This window comes from Chrysemys picta, chromosome 17, assembly GCF_011386835.1.
Source record: "Chrysemys picta bellii isolate R12L10 chromosome 17, ASM1138683v2, whole genome shotgun sequence".
NCBI classification, from domain to species: Eukaryota; Metazoa; Chordata; order Testudines; family Emydidae; genus Chrysemys; species Chrysemys picta.
Window position 1 is genome coordinate 21,939,837 of NC_088807.1, and position 23,513 is coordinate 21,963,349.

Below are 23,513 nucleotides of genomic sequence, written 5' to 3' on the forward strand. Positions count from 1 at the left end.
CAGAGTCTGATCTTCAATTTTCAACTGACCACTATTTCCTTGCAGATTCCCCTGCCCCTGCTTTATGGCATTCTGGGTTCAAATATGGCTGGCAACCCATGAAGGTAAAATTAGTAAGTGATCACAAAATTAAAGGATGGCATCGTAATGCATGTGCACAAGGGGGCAGAGTTAAGGGTGTTCGGAAAACTGTGGTTCTGGAGGGTTTGACTCTGCAGCCTTCCTGCTCAGCCTGCAAACCTGCCAACGTCTGACAGGAGCTGTATTCCTGTCACAGGCCAGGAACCTTTTCCAGCCTGGGCTCAGTCCTTCTCTGCGCCCCCCCACCCACTTTGTCTTTGTTTCTTACATGTTCTCAGCAGTCATCCTGGGTGGGGATTCAGTGAAGAATGAACCCTGATGTCAAGGCTAATTCCCCACTCTGGCACTTCGAGTGCTGAAGGTGGGGCCCACAAGGATTCTAAACATTAACACTGGCCACCCCAGGCTGGTACTAAACTCCCAAGGTTACAGCTTCTCTCTGACCTTGGATGGGTAGATGCTGCCACCACCCAAGTGCAGAACCCCTTTGAGAGCCCAGGAAGGCGCATTTCAGAATTCCTCCCTGTGGAGTACCCTCAACCCCTTCCCCCCTCCAGGGAAGAGCTGAGAAAGAAAAACAAAGGAAATCAACTAAGGCCACCAGCTAATTAAACAAGATGTGTGCAAACCTCTTAGGACACAACAATCCAATTCTGTTCTTAAAAAAGGTAAATTTTATTAATTAAAAAAAAGAAAGAAAATACATCTGGGAACTCAGGCTATTGCTAGATTTTAAAAAAGCAGCGACAAGGATTAAGCACTCAGAATAGCTTTTTGGAGGTCCAGCTTAAAGGTTACAAGCAAAACAAAAGCAGCTGGGGTTAGCGCAGAGGAACCCACAAGCCATAACGAAATAAAAGGAATAAACCTACTTGCGTCTTCCTAGACATTTCCTGATCTACTTACATATCTGGGGTTTTAGATGAATAGTTTCTAGGTATGATTCTGATGATTTGTCATGCCTGGCCCAAGGTTCTTACAGCATAACTGCTCCCTGTCTGCCTCTCCCCAGAGAACAACCACAGACAGACAAAAGGGGAGTCGTTTTTCAATTTTAAAAATTTCTAGCCTTCCCATTGGCTCCTTTGGCCAGGTGCCCACTCACTTCCTTTTACCTATGCAGAGCAGTGAGACTTTTTAACCCTTTAGAGGTAGAGCAATTAGTGAACAGCTACTAAGAGAGATTTTATAGCTAGGTGCCCATAAAAGGGAGCTACCCCACCCCTTCATTTATCACAACTGATTATCTCACCTCTCACTGTTAAATAGGTTTAACATATGGCGGGAACGCTTTGTTTCCCAGTATGGTCCCCCACCACGTCAGTGGAAAAATACTGGTATTCCATCATGGAGTCCAGTACCAGGTGAATTAATCACATGACGCTGCAGGGTCAAAGCAGCCATGAGTCAGAGTTTGTTTGAAGCATACCAAGAAACTTCTCAGGAAGGCGGGAGATTAGCATATTCAAAGACCTATTCCCCCTAATAGTTCAGTTTCCTCCCAGGTTGGGGGTTCAACCGGGGGAAGGGCGATGGTATCGGGGTCCCTTTCTCCGGCCGCTCTGCTCAGAACGTCTCCATGGAGCAGGGTCTGGACGGCCCAGGGGAGCCAGGAGACGGGGGCAGTGTGAAGCGAGTCTCTTTAAGGCCCCAAAGGGTGGTGGGCAGCACAGCCCATCCCCGCAGTATTTTGTCCACAAATGAGGCATTGTTTCCAACACCCCAAGTTTGATTTCTGCTCCCCCACTTCACCCCGTGTCCCAGGTGGGCCCCAGCCTGGCCCGTGAGTTCTGTCCGGCGGCCGCTCGGGTTGGACTAATCCCGTCTTTATGTCTCATCAACTTTCCCCACAATGTTCATTCATCCAGGTTCTCGTGACGCTGCCTGAACTTCTCACTCACCTTCATCGGCTGAACCCACCACGAGGGGACATTTGGAGGCTCCGGTATCACAGCCCCTCCTGGGGTGGGGAGATTTGGGGGGCAGGGGAGAAAGAAGCTCTGGGGGTCTGTAAAATAGAAATACAGGGCAGGGGAGATCTAGAGAGAAACGGGGGAAGAAAAGGGGCTGGGGGACCCTGCTGCAGAGAGAGGAGGGGGACAGACACCAGGGGGCAGTAAGTGCCGTTATTCCAGTGCCAGGGTCAGACGCAGCGTCCCCACTCCCCACTGACAGCCCTAGGGAGAGACTGGCCCATCAGGGCCAGCGAGTGGGACCCCGACACCCTCCAAGGGCTGCTCTGTGGGGAGCCCAACACGCCCAGTGCTGGGGCCACTCCTCTAGCTGGTGCCAGAAGTCCGGAGTTCAATCCTGGGGTGCAGCAGTCGGGTCAGGAGCAGTGTGGGGGGTGGGATTCTCTGAGGCAGGGGCGTTTGGGGGCAGGAGATTTGTGCTGACGTCTCAGCCCCCCACGGGAAAGTGGCTCTTCTCCATACGGCCAGATCCAGGCTCCTAGGGGTGTAGAGAGATGGTGGGTTAGAGGGGCCCGTGTCACCCTGGGCCCAGACGCTGGAGGAAGCAAAGGGCACAGAAACGGGGGGGGGTCACCTCACCTAGGGTGCCCCCCTCGGGCAGCTGTAATAGGTCTCAGCCAGGATCAGCTCCAGGATGAGCAGGACCATGGCGCCCAGCACCAGGTGGGCGATGTTGGTGTGGATGAAATCCGGGCATCCCGAGGGGGCTGCTGTGGTGGGAAGGGGAGAGTCACCCAGGGCCTCGGACAGGGAAACCAGCAGCTAGTGCTGCCCCAGGAGCGGAGCCCTTAGACCCGCTTCTCCAGCAGGACCGGCCCAGCCTCTTTAGGGAGTTCTCTGAGGCGCCGCAGCTCTGGGGCCTCCCTGGGGCCAGACCCCTCACAGGAGGCTGCGTTCTGCTGCCCTGGGGGGCTGAGCCTCAGTTTTCCCCGGTGAACGGGGCACCTGGGCAGTTGAACTGCCCCCTGAGCCACCCGGCCCCCCTGTAGTGCCCCCCTGTCCACCCCCACAGGTACCTCTGCCCCGGCCTGTCTGCTGTGCAGTGAGCCCAGCCCCGGGGTATCTCGGCTCCTGGCAAACACAGCCAGGCAGTGCGCGCGGGGGGAGGAGGCTGGGACATCACCCGCTGTTCCCTGGGCCCAGCAGGGCCCAGCGCCCCAGCCCCTGCCCAGCCCCTGGGATCCCCCACTGCTTCCTGGCAGCGACCTGCAGGGCAGGAGGCTCTAGGGGAGCTGGGGCCTGGCAGTGGGGGAGGTGCAGTGGGGCCTGGTTCGATTGTGATTCCCGCGCAGCCCTGGTACCTGGCCCCGCGCTGCCCAGGCGGGTGGGAGCTGGCACCGCTCCAGCCTGGGTCAGGTTGGTTCCCCCTGCGGGAATAGAACCGGCATCTGTTGGGGCGGGGATGAAACAGCCCCTCAGTGATCACCCCCCCCCGACTCAGCATCAATCGTCACTGTCATTCCCGAGAGGGGAATTTTAGAGGCTAGGGAGTGGGGACCCCCCCTTCCCTCGCTGTATGCTCAAATAAATGTGTTAGTCTCTAAGGTGCCACAAGTACTCCTGTTCTTTCTGCAGATACAGACTAACATGGCTGCTACTCTGAAACCTGTATCGAACCAGGAGGATCTAATTCCGACAGCCCAGACATGATCTGAGATCACCAGTGGGGACTGGGAACCACACAGGATTCGTCATTTCGGGTCCAGTTTTCATGTAGACAAGGTCTTATTCCACTTTCTATCCCTCACCAGACGTGCTCCCATTTGTCCAGCGCCCTATGTCCCCACGGACCCGCATTCCCACGGACCCACTAGGACTGCCAACATTCTAATCACACAAAACCAAACATCCCTGCCCTGCCCCGCCCCTTCTTTGAGGTCTGTGACGTTATTGACATAAACTGGGACCATATAGATCATTGTTGCAACCAAAGTCCTGTAGTGGCACCCAAATCTTGTATAAAGGGGGTCAAATGGGGTGTCTAGGACAAGGTTATGGTTTACTGGTTATGATTATGCTGTCTATATGTGTGTATCAGTTTTGTAGTCGAAGTTATGAATATTAGCTCTATACTGTCTGTATGGCAAACTTATGCTATGCTTCTGGGTGACATCCCAGACAAGCTGAGATTAGCTCTGCCTAGCCTGCTTGATGGCCCATTAAGGACCATCAGCTATACAATGGACCCATTGAGAAAAGGCAGATACGCCTTGTACCTCAGCAAAGTATGCAGGGACTGGCCCATGGACTCCAGACTCCATGTTGCTGTAATTTAAGAACAAAGAGGTGTTCTTACACCTGGAAAAGACTATATAAGGCTGATGCCTCATCTCCATCTTGTCTTCAATCCTGCTTCATACCTCTGGAGGAACTTTGCTACAAGCTGAAGCTTTGAACAAAGGACTGAATGACCCATCCCAGCGGGGGATGTATTCCAGAGACTTGATTTGAACCTGCAGTTTATTCCATCGCTGCTGCAAGCCTGAACCAAGAACTTTGCCATTACTGTATGTAATTGATTCCATTTAACCAATTCTAACTCTCATCTCTATCTTTTTCCTTTTATGAATAAACCTTTAGATTTTAGATTCTAAAGGATTGGCAACAGCGTGATTTGTGGGTAAGATCTGATTTGTATATTGACCTGGGTCTGGGGCTTGGTCCTTTGGGATCAAGAGAACCTTTTTCTTTTACTGGGGTATTGGTTTTCATAACCATTTGTCCCCATAACGAGTGGTACTGGTGGTAATACTGGGAAACTGGAGTATCTAAGGAGATTGCTTGTGAGACTTGCAGTTAGCCAGTGGGGTGAGACTGAAGTCCTCTTAGTCTGGCTGGTTTGGTTTGCCGTAGAGGTGGAAAAAACCCCAGCCTTGGGCTGTAACTGCCCTATTTGAGCAATTTGTCCTGAGTTGGCACTCTCAGTTGGGTTCCGCCAGAACCGCATTGTCACAGTGGCGTAGTCGTGCTTGGATCCACAGAACCAGGTCAATTAAGCTTTGGGTCAGAACCCCACGCTATCCAAATTTGAATTTTGGGATTGAGAGTTTTGTTGGTTAAAGAGCTGCTGCAATGGCTGAGCACAGAGCATATGAGGGACTTGGGAAAAAAGCCCTGGAAAATTTGTGTTCAGAAAAGAGGATAAGCTTTAGAAAGAAAGCTACAAAGGAAGAATTGAGAAATCTGTTAATAGCCAGTGATCAGGGGGCAAGAGCACAGCCCTTACCTGAGGCTGCAGAAGATGCAGAAAAAATTAGGATGCAAAGGGTGACAAGTGAACTGCAATTTGAGCATGAACAGAAGCTAGCAGATCTTCGATTGCTGGAGAAGCAAAAAATAGCAGAATTAGAAAGAGAGAGAGAGAAAGAGGCTGATGAGAGAGAAGAGAGAGCTCGTAAGGGGCGTCTAGAGCTGCTCGCTGCGGAACAGGAGACGGCCAGACTTCAGCTCCAAGTAATGGGAGAGCGGAGAAAGTCATCCCCACCTGGTACTCCACTTCCCCCCCGCCATGAGAAAAACTGGGAAAGGATGTGTCCCATTTACAATGATACTGAGGATATAGAGGAGTTTTTGTCTACCTTTGAACGCCTCTGCAATCTGTACCAGATCCCTGAGGGTCAGCGAATGCCTGTCCTGCTAACCAGACTGACTGGAAAAGCCAGGGAGGTATTCAATGACTTGGGGGAACAAGAAGCCTTGGATTATGAGCGGTTTAAGGATTCTGTGTTAAGGCGATTCAAGGTTACTCCTGAATCTTACAGAGTTAAGTTTAGAGAGTTTAAAATGCCTAAGGATTGTACTTTTGTAGAATGTGCTCATAAGCTGATGGGTTTTGTTAAAAAGTGGGTTATGGGAGCCAAGGCACATGGGAGTTTTGAAAAACTGCTGGATTTAATAACTTTGGAACAGTTCTTAGACATTGTGCCTGACAATGTGAGAGCAGCTGTGTGTGACAGGGACCCTGAGTCAGTCCTACGGGCGGCGGAGATTGCGGATGCCCATACCCAAAACAGGGCTCGAGAAGGGTGTAAAACCCCGGGGAAAACTGATCACCATTCTCCCCAGTTCAAGAGGAGGGAAGGATTTAAAAATAAACCTGACTCTTCTAAAGGAGTTCAAGGGGGCCCGGAGGGTAGGAACTCACATCCCCAGCAGATTACATGCTATCGCTGTGGTATGCTGGGCCACATGAGACCAGACTGCCCGACACTGAAGGGCAGCCCAAAACCAGCAACCCCAAATGCCACGGCCAATGCTAACCCTGTTGTTGTAAACTCACAGGCAAGCCACACAGAGCCCAGCATTGGTGCCCTGTGTGCAAATGCTGTTTCTGTTGTATCTGAAGGATTTGACCTTAAAACTCACATTAAAGCTAAATATGGGGGAAATAATGCAGAGTTTATTAGCAGTGCAGAAGTGAATGGAGTGAGGTGTATGGCATGGAGGGACACCGCAGCAGATATTACTCTGGTTAAAGCAAGTCTTGTCAGGAAGGAAGATTATTTGCCAGGTGAAGATGTAACTGTTGTAGCCTTATCTAAGTATTTTGTCAGGGTGCCTTTGGCTAAAATCCACCTGAAATGGAAGGGATTGGAGGGCACCATGGTTGTGGGAGTAAAAGACATAATCCCTAAGGATATTATGATTGGAAATGATATTAAAGCTATGATCAGTCAAGTTAATACAAACCAGGCACAAGAGAGGATTGATCCTAAGGTTGTGCCTATGGAGGGTTTCTCCAAAAGTTTGTCTTTGGAAAGTAGCTGTTTGGCTGTGAATGAAGTTTCTGAATGTCTATCTAATGTCTCAGAAGTAAATCTGGAATTAGATCAAGCGAAGGGAGAGGAGAACAAGGAGATTTTGGATGAGCCTAGGCAGTCTTGTGAGCTGATGGCTTTATCTAGTCAGCAGTTTGGGAAGGCAAGGAGAGTGGAAGATGAGTGTCCCTATACCTTATCTGTTTCCTGTGCGAAGAATAGTGACAGTGAAGGAAATGTGCCTGTGTCTGTCAGGGGTATTGACTTGCCTATGGAGGAAGCTACCCCAGTCTCCAAGCAGTTGTCTGTGAACAGCCCGGTGTGCTGGGACAAGGGAAATGAAATCCCAAACTGTATGTCTAGTAAAGGAAAATGCGTCTCCAACTCTTTTTTGTCTGTGGAGCAGACAGAAGGTGCCTTTCGGCCTGTGATGGTTGAGAGTAATTTAGTTGTCTCAGAGTTGGTTCTGGATTCAACTAAAGCCCAGGAAAGGAATGGTCCTAAGTTTGCATCTGCTGGGGAGAATGGCCCCGTAACTAGGTTGCATCCAGTTAGTGGCTTAGCAAAATCCCAGAGACCAAACAATTCTGGTGCTTGTATTTTGCCTGTTGCTCATGTGTGGTTGGAGAGGGGTGTAACAACTCTGTCTGATCAGGGTGATACCCTAGCCAGGGCACAAGGAGAGCAGAAAGGTAATTTGGTTGTGTTACCTACCGACAGTTTAACAACTTGTAGCAAAAAGGAAAAAATTCCTAAGCTTGTGTGTGGCAAAGAGAAGGAAAGTATTTCTAACCTTTTATCTAGGAAGTCTATGGGTTCGCCTGAAAGGGGATTGTGTAGAGATCTGCCTGATGGGCCAAAGGTGATCCTGAATGTAAGTAAGACCCAGACAGAGTCTGTTGTTGCTCAGGAAAGTGTGCCTTTAGAGCAAGCCCTAGGTGAAGAGGGTAAGGGCAGAATTTCTGTGAGGGGTGAATTGCTGCTTAGAAAAGCTCCTGGAGAAAGGAATCCTCATGGTACTCGGTGCAAGCAGTTCCCTGCAATTGAAGGGTGTGAGAGTGATTTAATCAAGGAAGTTTCAGTTCCTAGCAGCCAAAAATTGTCTGTTGTGAAGGGATCCACTAACTTTCCTTGTAAAAGATCCAGTGTGGGTAGCTTTGAGAAGGTCTCAGAGGAAGTAAAAGTTGTTAAGGAATTGAGGCATCCCTATAACCAAGTGGCTGTGTGGGGCCAACTTGTTGGGGAGACAATGGTGTTGGAACAGGAATGTCTCCTTTCTGATTCTTTAAATGAGCAGTTTGTGCTTCAGGGTTTAAGGACAGATTTGGTTACTGATGTGTCAGAGCAGAGCAGTTTTATGGCTAAATGCTTGAGGATGCGGGGGAGAGGAAGCAAACTCTCACCCGCAGACTCTTTGGATTTGTGTGGTATCTCTTTAAGACAGAGTCCAGCCTTGGAGATGATAGCAGTTACGAATATGAAAACTGGTGGACTGGCTCTGGTCTGGGGTAGTGCAAATTACTTGCCTGGCTGGGAAAGGAAGGACTTGCTAATAGCTGTTAGCAAAGAGGGCCCACCCCATCAGCCAGTGAATTCTGTTAAGCAAGAAAAATCAGGGTTTGATCCTGCAGGACAAGGAGGAAAGAGAAAACTGAAATTTGCAAAGGGAAGCCGCAGGTTAACCCTAAAATGCCCAAACTCCAATGGTATTGAGCCAAAGGGGTGGCATGACAAACATGACTGTAGATGGACACTTGCAATGAACTTGTTGTTATTGCTAGATTTTGTAATTAATGTGTTGCTATTGCCACAAATTGTAAAAATATACAATGTGCCTAATCTTTTGGAGAATTCCTTGAACATGTTAAAAGGAATACATGAAAACACACGTTATGTTAAAAGGCCTTGTTACACTGGGGTTTCACAGGCAATGCATATAAACAATATGGGAACTTTTCACAGGGGAAAGGACATTCCAGACCTAATGTGCTGTATGAAAAGGAAGACTGAGGCACACTACCATATTGCTTTCATGGCTGAATGCCAAGATTCCTGGACTATGAAGAACATTAATATCTGCATTTATTCGATGTTAATTGGGTTCCAAACATTGGCCCGAGCTTGTATGGATAAAGTAGCAGTTTTCTTTAGCTCTTGGCAAGATCACATGGCACATACAGGAACCATGCTGCCAGAGCAGATCCAATCCACTATTGTTCTAACTAAGTGTTACCTTGAGTTTGTAAAGAGGTTCAATCATGTGGTTGAACATGATTTTGATAAACCATTTCTGTTATACACTGGTATGGCTTCTAACCCAATACTAGCTGTAGTGAGACAGAACCCAGAATGGGGAGCTCTTGGGATGCAGTCAGTGATGTTTGTGTCATCCCTTCCTGCATCAATTTTGCGTTGGGGGTGTGACGTTATTGACATAAACTGGGACCATATAGATCATTGTTGCAACCAAAGTCCTGTAGTGGCACCCAAATCTTGTATAAAGGGGGTCAAATGGGGTGTCTAGGACAAGGTTATGGTTTACTGGTTATGATTATGCTGTCTAGATGTGTGTATCAGTTTTGTAGTTGAAGTTATGAATATTGGCTCTATACTGTCTGTATGGCAAACTTATGCTATGCTTCTGGGTGACATCCCAGACAAGCTGAGATTAGCTCTGCCTAGCCTGCTTGATGGCCCATTAAGGACCATCAGCTATATAATGGACCCATTGAGAGAAGGCAGATACGCCTTGTACCTCAGCAAAGTATGCAGGGACTGGCCCATGTGACTCCAGACTCCATGTTGCTGTAATTTAAGAACAAAGAGGTGTTCTTACACCTGGAAAAGACTATATAAGGCTGATGCCTGATCTCCATCTTGTCTTCAATCCTGCTTCTTACCTCTGGAGGAACTTTGCTACAAGCTGAAGCTTTGAACAAAGGACTGAGGACCCATCCCAGCGGGGGATGTATTCCAGAGACTTGATTTGAACCTGCAGTTTATTCCATCGCTGCTGCAAGCCTGAACCAAGAACTTTGCCATTACTGTATGTAATTGATTCCATTTAACCAATTCTAACTCTCATCTCTATCTTTTTCCTTTTATGAATAAACCTTTAGATTTTAGATTCTAAAGGATTGGCAACAGCGTGATTTGTGAGTAAGATCTGATTTGTATATTGACCTGGGTCTGGGGCTTGGTCCTTTGGGATCAGGAGAACCTTTTTCTTTTACTGGGGTATTGGTTTTCATAACCATTTGTCCCCATAACGAGTGGTACTGGTGGTAATACTGGGAAACTGGAGTATCTAAGGAGATTGCTTGTGAGACTTGCAGTTAGCCAGTGGGGTGAGACTGAAGTCCTCTTAGTCTGGCTGGTTTGGTTTGCCGTAGAGGTGGAAAAAACCCCAGCCTTGGGCTGTAACTGCCCTATTTGAGCAATTTGTCCTGAGTTGGCACTCTCAGTTGGGTTCCGCCAGAACCGCATTGTCACAAGGTCCCACCCCCCGCTCACTCCATCCCCCCTCCCTCCATCGCTCGCTCTTCCCCACCCTCACTCACTTTCACCGGGATGTGGGAGGGGGAGGGGATTGGGGTTAGGGAGGAGGCTCCAGGCCCAGGCCGAGGGGTTTGGAGTGCGGGAGGGGGTGCAGGCTCTGGGGTGGGGCCAGGGATGAGGGGTTTGAGGTGTGGGAGGGGGCTCCGGGCCTGGGCCGAGGGGTTCAGAGTGCAGGAGGGTGCAGGATCTGGCTGGAGGTGCAGACTCTGGGGTGGGGCCAGGGATGAGGGTTTGGGGTGCAGGACGTGGCTCCAGGCTGGGGAAGGGGGTTGTGATGCATCCAGTTTTGGGCCCCCCACTACAGAAAGGATGTGGACAAATTGGAGAGAGTCCAGCGGAGAGCAATGAAAATGATCAGGGGTCTGGGGAACATGACTTATGAGGAGAGGCTGAGGGAACTGGGCTTGTTTAGTCTGCAGAAGAGAAGAGTGAGGGGGGATGTGATAGCTGCTTTCAACTACCTGAAAGGGGGTTCCAAAGAGGATGGATCTAGACTGTTCTCAGTGGTACCAGATGACAGAACAAGGAGTAATGGTCTCAAGTTGCAGTGGGGGAGGTCTAGGTTGGATATTAGGAAAAACTTTTTCACTAGGAGGGTGGTGAAGCACTGGAATGCGTTACCGAGGGAGGTGGTGGAATCTCCTTCCTTAGAGGTTTTTAAGACCCGGCTTGACAACGCCCTGGCGGGGATGATTTAGTTGGGGCTGGTCCTGCTTTGAGCAGAGGGTTGGACTAGAACCTCCTGAGGTCCCTTCCGACCCTGATATTCTATGATTCTTTAATTCCATGAAGGGGTTCGGGGTCCCGGCAGCACTTACCGGGGCTCAAGGAAGCAGCCACCGGGTGCCTGCAGCAGCTCTGTGGGGTGCGCACTGCCTTTGCTCCCGCAGGTTTCCCTCCCTGCAGCTCCCATTGGTCACAGATCCCAGCCTATGGGAGCTGCAGAGTTGGCACTGGGGCAGGGGCAGCGCACGGAGCTTCTCTGGCCACTCCAGTGCCTAGGGGCCGCGTGAACCCAACGGCTGCTTCTGGGAGCCGTGTAGCGCTAGGGCAGTCAGGGAACCTGCCTTAGCCACGGACCCCTGCTGTGCCGCTGATCTGACTTTTAACAGCCCGATCGGCAGTGCCGACTGGAGTCACCAGGGTCCCTTTTCGACGAGGCAACCCTAGTCCCCACCGACCCGTGGCAGTCCATCCCATGGATCTGTCCATCACCTGCTATATAGAACATTTGAACCTATCAGTTCTGTCTGCAGGGACCATCCTCCTCCAAACGGCCCGAATGGCCCCATGGGCATCTGAGCGGGGAGCCCTGTTCCCTCAGGGATGAATTGTTCCATTTCTCCCGCTCACCTTCTCCCTCCCGCTCCGTCGGGGGCAGATCCGTGTGCTGGGGCCCAGCTGGGTCAGTTCCCTCTGTGGGATAAAAATGAGAATCGGCTGGGATGGGGGAGGGAGGGAACCGAGCACCCTGCCATCGGCCCTGAAACTCCAACAGCTGCTGCTGCCCCCTGGCTGGGGAACCCCGCCAGTGACTCTGTCCCCACTTCCCATCTGCTGGGCCCTGGACTCAGGGCAGAGTCTGGCTCTGAGCGTTCCATCGGGGCCAAGACCCCCTAAGGATCCGGCTGGGTGTGGGGCTGATTCACAGAGTCGCTGGGCTCCGACCAGAAGGAGACGTCAGATTTGGTGCTATATCGGCAGCTGTAAATCCCTGCATGTCCCCGGCTCATGTTTCGGATGCGAAACTCAGCCACGTCCCCAACAGGCTCCATCACGGGTCTGCGTCCGGGTCTCCAACTTTACTCAGAAGGACCCTCGCTCCCTGACACCGACACTCCCCACCCCAGCTCACCTCTGCTCCGCCTCCTCCTCGAGCACGCCGCCCCCGCTCTAATTCTCCTCCCCTCCCAGGCTTGCGGCGCCAAACAGCTGATTGGCGCTGCAAGCCTGGGAGGCGGGAGAAGCGGATAGGCGACCGTGTGCTAGGGGAGGGGGTGTAGCAGAGCTGAGCTGGGGTGGGCAGCTCCCGCACGGCTTCCTGGGCCAGGGGGGTGGGGAGCTGCCGAATGCTGTACAAAAAATTGGGGGCAACGCTTTTTGGCACCCCCAAATCTTGGTGCCCTAGGCAACCGCCTAGTTTGCCTTAATGGTAGCACTGGCCCTGGCCTCCAGCCCAGGTGGGCATCACGCAGCCAGCGAGGGAATGCACTCACAGGCTGGGGGTGGGGCCGGTTGGGCAGCCCCTGGGCCTGACTCCTATGTGCATCCCCAAAGCTGCTGCTGTCCCTTGCTGGGGAACCCACCAGTGATTCTGTCCCTGCCCCCCAGCTTGGCATCCCCTCTGCTGGGCCCAGGGCTCAGGGCAGAGGCTGGTTCTGAGCGTCCCATTGGCGCAGAGACCCCCTGATCAGGGGCGTGCACAGGAATAAAAATGTGGTCGCTTTTGGAAGGGCACTTTGTGTGCCCCCCGCAGCCAGAGGAGCTGGCTCTGCTCCCCGGAGGAGTTCTGTGCTCTGGCCCCATTGATTCAAGGGGGTTCCTACTCCTGTTTGTCCCCCTTGCACATGCCCCTGCCCCTGAGGGTCCGACTGGGGGTGGGGCTGGGAGCGGGGATACTGAGCCGGGCAACTCACCTGCTACCACCAGCTCCACAGGGTCGCTGGGATGCGACAAGATGAACGGGTACCAATGTCGGTAATAATAGCAGCTGTAGCTCCCTGCGTGTCTCCAGCTCACATTGCGAATGGGAAACTCAGCGGCGTCCCCAGCCAGCTCCACGTCCTCCAGCGTGGTCAGGTTTCCATCTTTGTACAGAAGGAACCTCGCGTTCTGGTACCGAACCTGACACTGAATGGTCACAGCTCCCCCCAGGGCGACCCCCCGACTGGGGCTCAGGTAGATGGAGGGTTTGGGGTAGCTGAGCTCTGCAGTGAGAAGGAGACAGGCCGTGAGACAGACCCCAGCACAGTCACTGCACCCCGTCCTCCCCGCACGGTCCCAGAGACAGGGCCCCTGGGAGAAAACCCAGGCAGAGAAACCTCTCCGAGATCCCAGAGATTGCTGGGAGCTACGACCGAAACTGCCTAAAATCCAGAGCACCCCTCTGTACACAGCTATCTACTTAATGGGGCCCTGCAGCCTGGGAGCCAGGACTCCTGGGTTCTGTCCCCGGCTCTGGGAAGGGAATGGGATCTAGTGGTTAGATTGGGAGGGGGCTGGGAGTCAGAGGTGCTGGGTGCTGCACAGACACAGTGAGAAAAAGCCCCCGCCCTAGAGCCAAGTCCTGACGATCTAACCAGACACAAAGTGCAGGAGGGATGCTTATCCCCCATTCGTACAAGGGGAAATGGAGCCACAGGCCGGGTAAGTGATGCACAAGGAGTGTACCATCTGCCCAGAGACCCCCATGACTGTCTGGCTGGGTGTGGGCCTGGGTGTGGGGATTCCAAGCCGGGCCCCTCACCTGCTACAATGATCCGCACAATATCACTGGAATACGACCAGTTGGGCGGCTCCGATCTGGAGCGAGATCGACACGTGTAGACCCATCCATCTTCCCGTCTGGCGCTGGGGATGGTGAATTCACCCCCTTCCCCAGCAGCATCCAGCTCCTTGATTTGGATTCCACCTTTATACAGAAATAACCTCCTGGCCTCGCACCGACACTGACAGCGGATGGTGACGGCTCCCCCCGGGGCGATCACCCCACTGGGGCTGACAGAGATGGAGGGTCCCGGCGCAGGGAGCTCTGCGTTCACACACAAACAGGAGTGAGATGGGGAGACACAAACCCCTCCCCAGGTGTCTGTAACCTGCCCTTAGCGCCAGCCCCAGGGACAGTGCCGGGGCTAACAGACACCTCACTGCATCCACAGGGAACCTGTGGGCTGGATTCTGATCTCAGCTCCCCAGGGTCAATCCGGAGTCACCCCTGACTGCACTGGGGGCAGAGCTGGGTTCTGATCTCAGCCCACCAGGAGAGTGACCATATTTCCCTCTGCTGAATATGGGACACCTGGTAAAAGTACTCGTATTCAAGCGAGTTCAACGGCAATCAATCAGAACTATCCAGTACAAACGTTCAAATTAACATCAAGTTAACTGAGCCCCTGTTAAAAAGAAATACTGCATAGCTAGATTCTTTTTATTTCATAGACTATCAGGGTTGGAAGGGACTCGGGAGATTCTAGTCCAACCCCCTGCTCAAAGCAAGACCCATCCCCAGACAGATTTTTACCCCAGATCCCTAAGTGACCCCCCCCTGCAAGGATTGAACTCATAACCCAGGGATTAGTAAACCAATGCTTAAACCACTGAGCTATCCCTCCCCACCCCATGTGTAGACCAAGCCTGCACTAGGGTGAGGGTTCCTTAAACCCTGCCCAGATTAAAATCCTGTTTAATCATTATTTTTCCAATAACGAATCTTGGTCCTTCTCTCTGATCAACCCCTGCCCCCTGAACAAAGGTTCTTTACCTTCTTATCTTTAAGGTTTTAGGTTTCTCCTGGGGAGTGGTGACAAACACCCCCCCATCTCTCCCCTACAGGGAGAGGTTACACACACTTACCCGTCTCTCACACGAGGGAGTAACTGACTGAACCTCCCTTCCCAGCACTGTTCACCCTCAATACCTGGCTGGGCCCCCAGTAGGGCCAGCTCTAGGTACCAGCAAAGCAAGCAGTAGCTTGGGGCGGCAGATTTGCAAGGGGCGGCAGGGATCCAGCCTGGGAGCTGAGAACCGACAGGGGGCCCTGGGAGCTGTAGTTCCTTGGTTAGCTCCCTGCCTATAGAGCCAGCCCCGGAGCAGGGAAAGAACTACATTTCCCAGCATTCCCTTGGCCACTAGCAACAGGAAAGGGTGGAGGAAGGAATATGGTACTGAAATCTGCAGCTTGCTGTGAATGGTAGGAACAGAGCCAGCTCTAGGTTTTTTGCCACCCCCCCCCCGCACCCCTGTATTGCCCCAGCCCTGGACTCTCCCCCGCCCACACCCCCTGCTGCCCCAGCTCTGGCCCCCACCTGCACTTCCCTGCTGCCCCAGCTCTGGCCCCCACCTGCACTCCCCTGCTGCCCTGGTCCTGGGCTTTCTCCCCCCCTGCACCCCCTGCCTCCCCAATCCTAGGCTCTTTCCCCCCCACCCCCTGCTGCCCCAGCCCTGGGCTCTCCCCCACCACCCGCACCTCCTGCTGCCCCAGCCCTGGGCTCTCACCCCACCCGCACCTCCTGCTGCCCCAGCCCTGGGCTCTCCCCCAAAGAAGGAACTGGGGGGGACTAAATGGATGGTGCACCTCTCTATCTGAAGCCTAGCAAGGGAGGTACGTGGATCTCACTAGAATTTAAAATGAAAAGTAAGGGGGGGGAGGCTCTGGACCTGGGCAGCTTTAGATACAGTACCAGGCACGTAGGAGGATTTCCACTTCTGAGCCATGGAAGCAGAAATTGACTTTTCCTTTCCAGATTTAGCTAATATTCAGACAGGGAATCCAGCACCTGCCTTCCAGATTTGAACACCTCAACATTCAGGAGTGCTCAAACTCAATTTGGGCGGCTGTTACTTCATTTCCCCCAAATCAAATATACTGATCCACTGTAACTTGCTGTAGAAAAAGTAGAATAAATTGAGCAAGAAATGCTTCCCAGTGGTTATTAGGACTGGAATTGCTATTTTCAACAGACATTGCTTGTTTTTTTTTTAAGTTTTAGTTTTATTTGTTTAAAAGGAAGACCGTGATAGTGCATTTCCCATAGAAACAAAGAATGGAACAAAAGAATAATAAAGGCACCTCAACTTTTCCTCATTTATGTAGGACAGTCTTATAATATGCATCCAGATATCCTCCAATCACACAAGCTGAAAACTGTTCCACTTTCCTGCAGTTCTGTAACCATATGGGAACCAATCCTGTCTGTGTTCTGTGCACATCCAAAATTCCTGCTGAATGACCCGCCCTGGGAGCGAGTTACCAGTGACCCAGGGCTGGGGCGGCAGGAGGGTGCAGTGGCGAGGGAGGGGGAGAGCCCAGGGCTGGGGTGGGGGGCAGCCAAAAATTTTTTTACTTCGTGCAGCAAAAAACCTAGAGCTGGCCCTGGCCCCTTGGGACGGACCCGCTTCCTCTGGTACCTGGCGCAGTCTTCCCGAGGCAACACTTGGGGAGGGGGAGACACAGGGTCACCCCCTTCCCCCCCAGATTTCTGCCAGGATTCACAGAAGAATGTGGCCAGCAGCAGCCTTTCGGCCCTGTGCAGGAGGGAAGGGACGGGAGCTGTTTCCAGCCACCGGGGGGGGGGAGGAAGGGGAAGGGATGACCTGGCCCGTGTCTTTGCAGAGCTCATCTCTCCCCCTCTCCCTCAGGGATGGAAGCAGCTTGTCCCTTCCTGCCCGCACAGTGTGGAAAGGCAGCGAATACCCCCAGGCTGCTGCTGGCCACCCACATAACTTAGGGTTATCATCCATCTGTATTTCCCTGGATGTGTCTGGCTTTTTCATCTTTAAATAGCCGTCCGGGAGGAATTGGTAACAAGGTTAAAAGGTCCAGGATTTTTCCTCCTCCCCTCCTTCCCTTCCATGCAGAGTGTGGCGTGGCTGATTGGGTGTCTGGGCCTGATTGAGCCGCTCCCATTGGCCTCCAGCAGCCAGAGCCAATCCTTGCTCCCCTCCTGCTGCTTCAGCACTCTGCGGGGGAGGCATGTTTTGCCTCCACGTGGAGAAGCCAGCATCTGACCGGCATGGGCATGGTAAGGGGAGTCCTGGGGGGCCGTTAGGGAGCAGGGGGAGGATTGGATGGGTCAGGCGTTCTGGGGGTGGGGGGACGGCGGGTTATAGTCTTTTGTGGTGCCCAAGCTCCAGCAATATCCAGAGCCAGGAGCCCTGCTCCAGCAATATTTGGAGCTGGGTCTCTCCCCCGGCCCTGGCTGGAGCGGGCCCCGGCCTCCACCTGCCACCCACCCCCCGCCCAAAAGAAAGCAGCGCACGCCTCTTCTGTGCCTGCTTGTGCTGCCAGAGTAGCACATTCCAGCTTGCTACCGGCAGCAACTGCTGTCTGCTGCCCCAGGGTCCTAGAGCCCCCTATCCACTAATGGCAAGTCAGGCTGCCCTTACCCTGCCCTTCCACCCTAGCCCTGAGCTTCTCCAACGCCCCAAACCCCTCATCCCCAGCCCTCATCTCCCCGCACCCTAATCCTCTGCCCCAGCCCTGAGCCTCATCCTGCATCATGAACCCCTCATCGTCAGACCCACAGACCTCACCCCGGCACCCCCTCCTATCCCCAACTCCCTCTCAAACCCCCTCCCCCTTCCAACACACCCCCTCCTGACTTCAAACTCCCTCCCAAAGCCTGCACCCCCTCCCTTTGCACTGCCTTCCACTCCAAAACTCCATCCCAGAGTCTGCACCCCTCACCCCCTCCTGCACACCCACCCTCTGCCCCAGCCCGGAGCCTGCACCCAGAACCCAAACTGTATCCCAGAGCCTGCACCCTGCACCCCTCCTGCACCCTAATCCCTAGCCCAGGACCTGCACCCCAGACCTCCTCCCCCCACCCAACCCCCCTCCCAGAGCCTTAGGCAGGTGGTAGGGTGGAGTTGGGGGAGGTGGGTTCTGGGCACCACCAAAATTTCTACAAACCTGCCACTCATAAGGGTCGGGGCAGTCAGGGGACAGGTAGTGTCCTGGGGGGCAGTTAGGGTGGGGGCTTCTCAGGAGAGGGCAGTCAGGAGACAAGAAGCGGGGGGGTTGGGAGTTCTGAGGGGGCAGTCAGGGGGTGGGAAGTGGGAGGGGGTGGATGGGGGCGGGGCTACAGCAGGGCTCCTCCCCGTGTCCTCTTTTTTGATTGTGGAAATATGGTAACCCTACATAACCCTGCCGCCTCCTGTCCCCCAGCTACAGTGCAGGCAGGAAGGGGTTAAGCCCTAAGGCTGCATTGTGCACCAGGGCCCAGGGAACCTGACTGCAGGGGCCTCGGTGACCCCGGCCAGAGAGGGGGCTCAGCAGGGGAGGTGCCTAGGGAATGGAGCAGCCCCGCGCTCCCTGGGAGCAGGACCCAGGGCGATGGGGTGGGGGAGGTGAAGGGGGTGCTAAGCCCCTGCCCATGGGGCTGCTGTGGGTATGAATAGGCTGGAAATCACTTCCCCCCCATCCCATCCTGAACACTAAAGTTTCCCCTGCCCCACAGATACTCACGTCCAGACACCCCGCTCTGCCCGGCCAGCCAGCAGCCTGGAAAGGAGACGGCTCATTAGGGACCAGATCCCAGAGCAACTGGATCCTACACCCTGGCCTCAGATCCCCTCCTCCCCATGGGCACATGCCCTGGTCTCAGAATCCCCTCCCTTATGGACACAAGCCCTGGCTGTCTCCGATACTCACCAAGGAAGAGGATCATGAGAGCAGATGCCATGATGGGGGCAGCGAGGGGCCCCTCAGCGCTGCCACCACCGCCCCGGTGCCCAGCTCCACCGACCCCAAATAAGAAGCTCAGTTGGTGGCTCCAGCTACAGGAAGTTGACGATGTCTCTTCCTACGTCCATCACACATTGTCTCTAATCTGCAGGTGAAATCTACTGCGGTCAAAGTAAGCAGACGGCTTTGAAAAACCCAAGAAATCTGGAGACTGTCAGGTTGGCCAAGTGCCATGCAGCTCACAGCTTGTCTGTGTCTCTGTGGGGAGGGGGGACAGGTCGCCCTCAGTGTATCTTGCAGCCCTGAGGAAGGTGCATCAGGCTGAGAGCCAGGCAACCATGGGGTCTGGTAGGGTTACCATACGTCTGGATTTTCCCGGACATGTCCGGCTTTTTGGTCCTCAAATCCCCTTCTGGGAGGAATTTCCAAAAAGCCGAACACGTCCGTGAAAATAGGGAAGCATGGTAAGGGGACCCCGAGTGCGAGTGGCTGCAGCAAAACTTATAACTCCCGCGATCTGCCGATCTCTCCACCGCGCGCTGGGGCTGAAGCAACTTTCCCAGCACAGCAGCCGCCGGGGCTCAGCCGAGGAGCCAGGATGAGGGGGGCCGGAGGGGGCCTCGGCTCCTTACCTGGCCTGCGGCGGCCGGCAGGACATGCTGGCGCGGGGCGGGGACGCTACCCCCTACAGGCGCGAGGAGCCGGCCGGGGTCCCCCTCGAGCCGATAAACTTTACGTGGCCTGCTCGCACAGCCACGAGCCGCTCTTCCCCGCCGCTGCCGAGGTCCGGAGCCCCCCGTCTCCCTCCTGGGGGAGCAGTCCCCTTGCCAGCCCCCCTTGCCCGCCCAGTGCCGGAGCTCGTACTCACCAGCTCCAGGAAGTGGAAGGTGCACCACCCCCAACCCTCCCTCCAGGCTTGTGGCGCCATTACAGCTGCAAGCCTGGGAGGGAGGAGGAATGCCATGTGCTTGGAGAAGCTGCGGGGCCAGGGCGGGGATTTAGGGAAGGATCCAATAGGGGAAGAAGGGGGCAGAGTTGGGGCAGGGGGCCGCGAGCGCCAGAGCAGAGGGGAAAATTGCTTGTTTGTCCAGTGTCCCGACCGCACATCGGTCGGGACGCAGGACAAACAAGCAGATATTGGGACAGATCCGATAAAATCGGGAGTCTCGTCACCCTACCTAGGGTGCCCCGTGTCCCAACAGCCCCAGCCCCCTTATAGATTCCAGAGCTCTCCCCATCCCGCTGTGTGACAAAGTGGGGGATTTTCTTGTTTTTTTTCTATGGTTTGCATACAGTTGGGGTGGGGAGCAGAGACGCCAAGCTGGAAAGACCCCTTTGGAAAGGCCCCCTGCTCTGCAGCTCCCTTGGGGGCAGGGATCCCCCCTCCCTCAGACTCAAATCTCCAGCATCCCCTCTGCTGATCTCCAGGCAGAGCCTGGCTCTGGCCATCCCAACGATGTCAACTGCCCCCCAGGGTCTGACTGGAGGTGGGGCTGGGAGCGGAGACGCTGAGCCGGGCCCCACACCTGCTATCAACAGCTCCACAGAGCTGCTGGCGTATGAGGAGACGCAGGGCTCTGATCAGAGCTGGTAGCTGCAGCTGTAGCTCCCTCCCTGGCACCGGCCCACTTCTTCCTGATACCTCATACATTGTCTCTAATCTGCTGTCAAATCTAGTGCCGTCAAAATAAGCAGAGGTCTCTGCAACAGCCAGGAAACCCAGGGGCCGTCAGCCTGGCCAAGTGTTATGTAGTTTGCAGCTTGTCTCTGTCTCTGTGGGGAGGGGGGAAGGTCACCGTCAATGTACCCTGCAGCCTTGGGGAAGGTGGAGCCCAGAAACCGCAGAATCTGATCTTCAATCTTTGGCTGACCATTGTGAGTATTTCCATGCAGATCCTCCCCCATGGTACATTCTAGTTTCAAACCCAGTTCATGACCCATGTAGGTAAAATTAGTACATGATCATGTGTAACCTTCTGCCAGGGGGAGTCGGCAGTAACCAGGGCCGGGTTCAATATCCAGGGATCCCTCCTAACAATACAACACAGACCCGGCTCGAGCCTCCATCCAGTCATCTGGGAAAATGAAACAGCCCCCCCGCGTATCTGTAAGAGACGACCCTGCCCCACGCGCAAGCCCTGAGTCTGTCCAGAGCAGAGAGAACTGGGAATAAAAAGGGGAAAGGAACCCAGCATTAATTTGGGAAAACACCCCAGCCATGATTAGCCACATCCAACCATGAGCAAAACTCCCGGGTCGCCTGGGCCTCCTCTCCTCTCACCTTTGCACCCCTCAACTGGAACCGGCTGGTTAGTTCATGGGGTCCTCTCTTCGCAGCCCATTGTCCTCCCACTGGCCAGAACCGGTTATGACTCCCGCGCTGGGCCTCCCGGTCACCAGGTCACCAGTTGCTGGGGTATCCATTATCCAGGCCATTGGATGGGGTCCCAAGTTCCCTCTCCGGTCCTCTGTAACAAGAAACTCCCTCTCCCTTCACCTCGTTAAACCAGTAACACCCAGGGGTACTGAGTCCCACTCCCTCTGCATGCAAACCATTGGAAAACCACAAAAAAATAAAAAAAATCCCCCACTTCGTCACATCTCTCCCCCCTTCGAGTCTGAACGAAGCAGGGTCACTTAGCTAGTGATCTGGGGAAGTCCAGGGCCCCTTCCCCGTGATACAGCAGCGGCTATAACATTGGCACTCCCACTCCCCCTGGCACAGCCCTCTAGACTGCACCCCCCTGGACCGGCAATGCCCCCTCTCGGTGGGCTTCCACCCAGTTGACACCCCGCGGGTTCTGCTTGGCCGCCATTTCCTTCATCTTCAAGCACTGTGGCACCTTGTTTCCCTTTTGGCCATAGTAATTACATCTCAGGTCCCTCAAGTCCCACCTTGGAGAGGTCTCAGGGTGACTCCCCTTCTGAGTCCCCAATGTGGGTCTTCCTCCTGCCCCCGAACTGCTGTCCACAAACTCGTCTGCCAGTGCCCCTGCACTGCACAGATCTTTGGGCTTCTGGTCCACTAGCCACATCTTAAGGTCCGGAGGGCAGATGTCATACAGCTGCTCCAACCCCACCAGGTTATACACATCCTCTGCGGTAGTGGCCCCTGCGCCCTTTGTTGTCCCACAAACTTATACAGGATCGTTTTAGGGGTCAATGTCACATTTATTATTAATCTGTAACTATTAGCAAATACCTCAATGCTTATACACACACACTCACACACACACACCAAAATGTTCTGCAGCTGCTGGATAGTTACCAGTCCTGATTGTAGTTTGAGTTTGCAGCTTGGGATCGTAGCTCGTGGCAGCTAACTGGCCAGGAAAGCTGAGCACGAGGGGGAGCCGGGTCTCTGTCGGGCGCGCACCGATGCTCCTTGATGTGATAGCAGAACGTTACCCAAAGTCTCTCATCTCACCCTTCCTTTTTTATAGGAGTTTTGGTTTCAAAGTCTCTAGGTCTCGCTGTGTCACGCCGCCTCTGGGTTTGGTACTTGATCACCCATCAATTGCAGACATGACTTTCAGCCTGGGACCTGGCTTTGATCTTCCTTCTGTTGTTTCTTTTTAAGGTGGATGCTTCTTGCTTGAATTAGGGCTGTTGTCTAGTTCTTCAGCCGTTGGTATTTCAACTTTATCTCATCAGGACAGGCTGGTGCTGGAGGTTGATTCTATCACCCATACATCCCTCATTCACACATCTTAACTAGACTAATAAAATTACAGCAGGGTTTGCAAAAATGAAAGTTGCAGCAAGCCCTTACAAAACGGAGTAAACGTTTTAAAATCGGATTTGAATTACAATATGGCACAGAAGTTACAATGTAGGCAAAATGGCAAGTGTAATGAAAGTTACAATGTAGGCAACAGAAGTTACAATGCACAGTGGATAACTTAAAAACAATTTCATTCACATTGGTTCTACACCTTCCCCCACTTGCGGAGATATTCCCCCAGCAGGTTTGTGACCTCCTTGTAAGTGACACCTGGGGTCTTGTGCAGACCCCGGGTTCGTTTCCTGTACGCCTGGAGGGTCAGTTCAAACTTCCGCAGCAAAGCCTGTTTGAACAGGCCATAGTCCCCCATCTCAACACCATCCATTTGGCTGAATCCCTCTATGGCCTTGGGACCCAGAAGGGGGTTCAGACAGCGAAGCCTGTCTGCGGGGTCAATCTGGTTCAGATCACAAGCCTTCTGAAAGGCTGTGAGGTAGGCATCAATATCCCCTCCCCCTCCTTCAACTGGGGCAGCAGTTTGGTGTCTAGACTCCCCCCAACACCGGCATCTTGGGGGCCTTCCCCACTTATCCCCCGGCAGGCCCTCTTGGCCCGCCACTCCTCCAACTCCAACTTGCACTTCCGCTGTTCTGTATGGTCCACCAGCCTCCGATGCTCCAGCTCCTTCGCTTTCAGCTCCAGCTCCAGTTTCTGCAGCTCCTCTAGGGAGGAACCTGACTGGGGTCTCCCTGTGCCGACCGGGGATTCGGGCCTGATGGACTCCTGGTCGCTACACAGACTGCCCCACGGGTACTCCCCGGCTCCCCGGGAGCCCCCCTGGGGTCTGGAGCTTGTTCCTCAGACTGGTCATTCTCTACAAGCTGAGCAATCAGCCGCTCCTTAGTGAGCCTCCCCACGCTCAGCCCCCTCTCCCTGCACAGACGGGCCAGGTTGCCCTTACAGAGCTGGTTCTAGGCCATTTCCAGGCTGGTTCCTTTCAATTCCCTCGTTCTATC

The 23,513-nt window shown here is 53.7% G+C and overlaps 1 protein-coding gene across 1 annotated transcript; it reads right to left on the reverse strand.

Annotated features, from left to right (window-relative positions):
• Positions 1–732: 732 nt before the first annotated feature.
• LOC101946464 (leukocyte immunoglobulin-like receptor subfamily A member 2) lies at positions 733–19,492 on the reverse strand. Its single transcript, XM_065571721.1, has 8 exons — positions 18,741–19,492; positions 18,555–18,590; positions 13,836–14,120; positions 13,006–13,296; positions 11,723–11,785; positions 3,356–3,421; positions 2,634–2,764; positions 733–2,532 (listed from the first exon to the last, which is right to left on the reverse strand). The coding sequence occupies exons 1-7, from the start codon at positions 18,769–18,771 to the stop codon at positions 2,634–2,636; spliced, it is 903 nt and encodes a 300-aa protein (XP_065427793.1). The 5' UTR covers positions 18,772–19,492; the 3' UTR covers positions 733–2,532.
• Between the last annotated feature and the right edge of the window lie 4,021 nt (positions 19,493–23,513).

Bases quoted from the DNA above. Each gene is read 5' to 3' on its own strand.
- LOC101946464 (XM_065571721.1), bottom strand. From the start codon at position 18,771: ATGGCATCTGCTCTCATGATCCTCTTCCTTG. The intron at 13,297-13,835 runs GTGAGGGGCCCG...TTCTCACTGCAG, and splicing joins TGTGCGGATCATTGTAGCAG to AGCTCAGCTACCCCAAACCC. The intron at 2,765-3,355 runs GTACCAGGGCTG...TTCCCACCACAG, and splicing joins CCTGGGCAGCGCGGGGCCAG to CAGCCCCCTCGGGATGCCCG.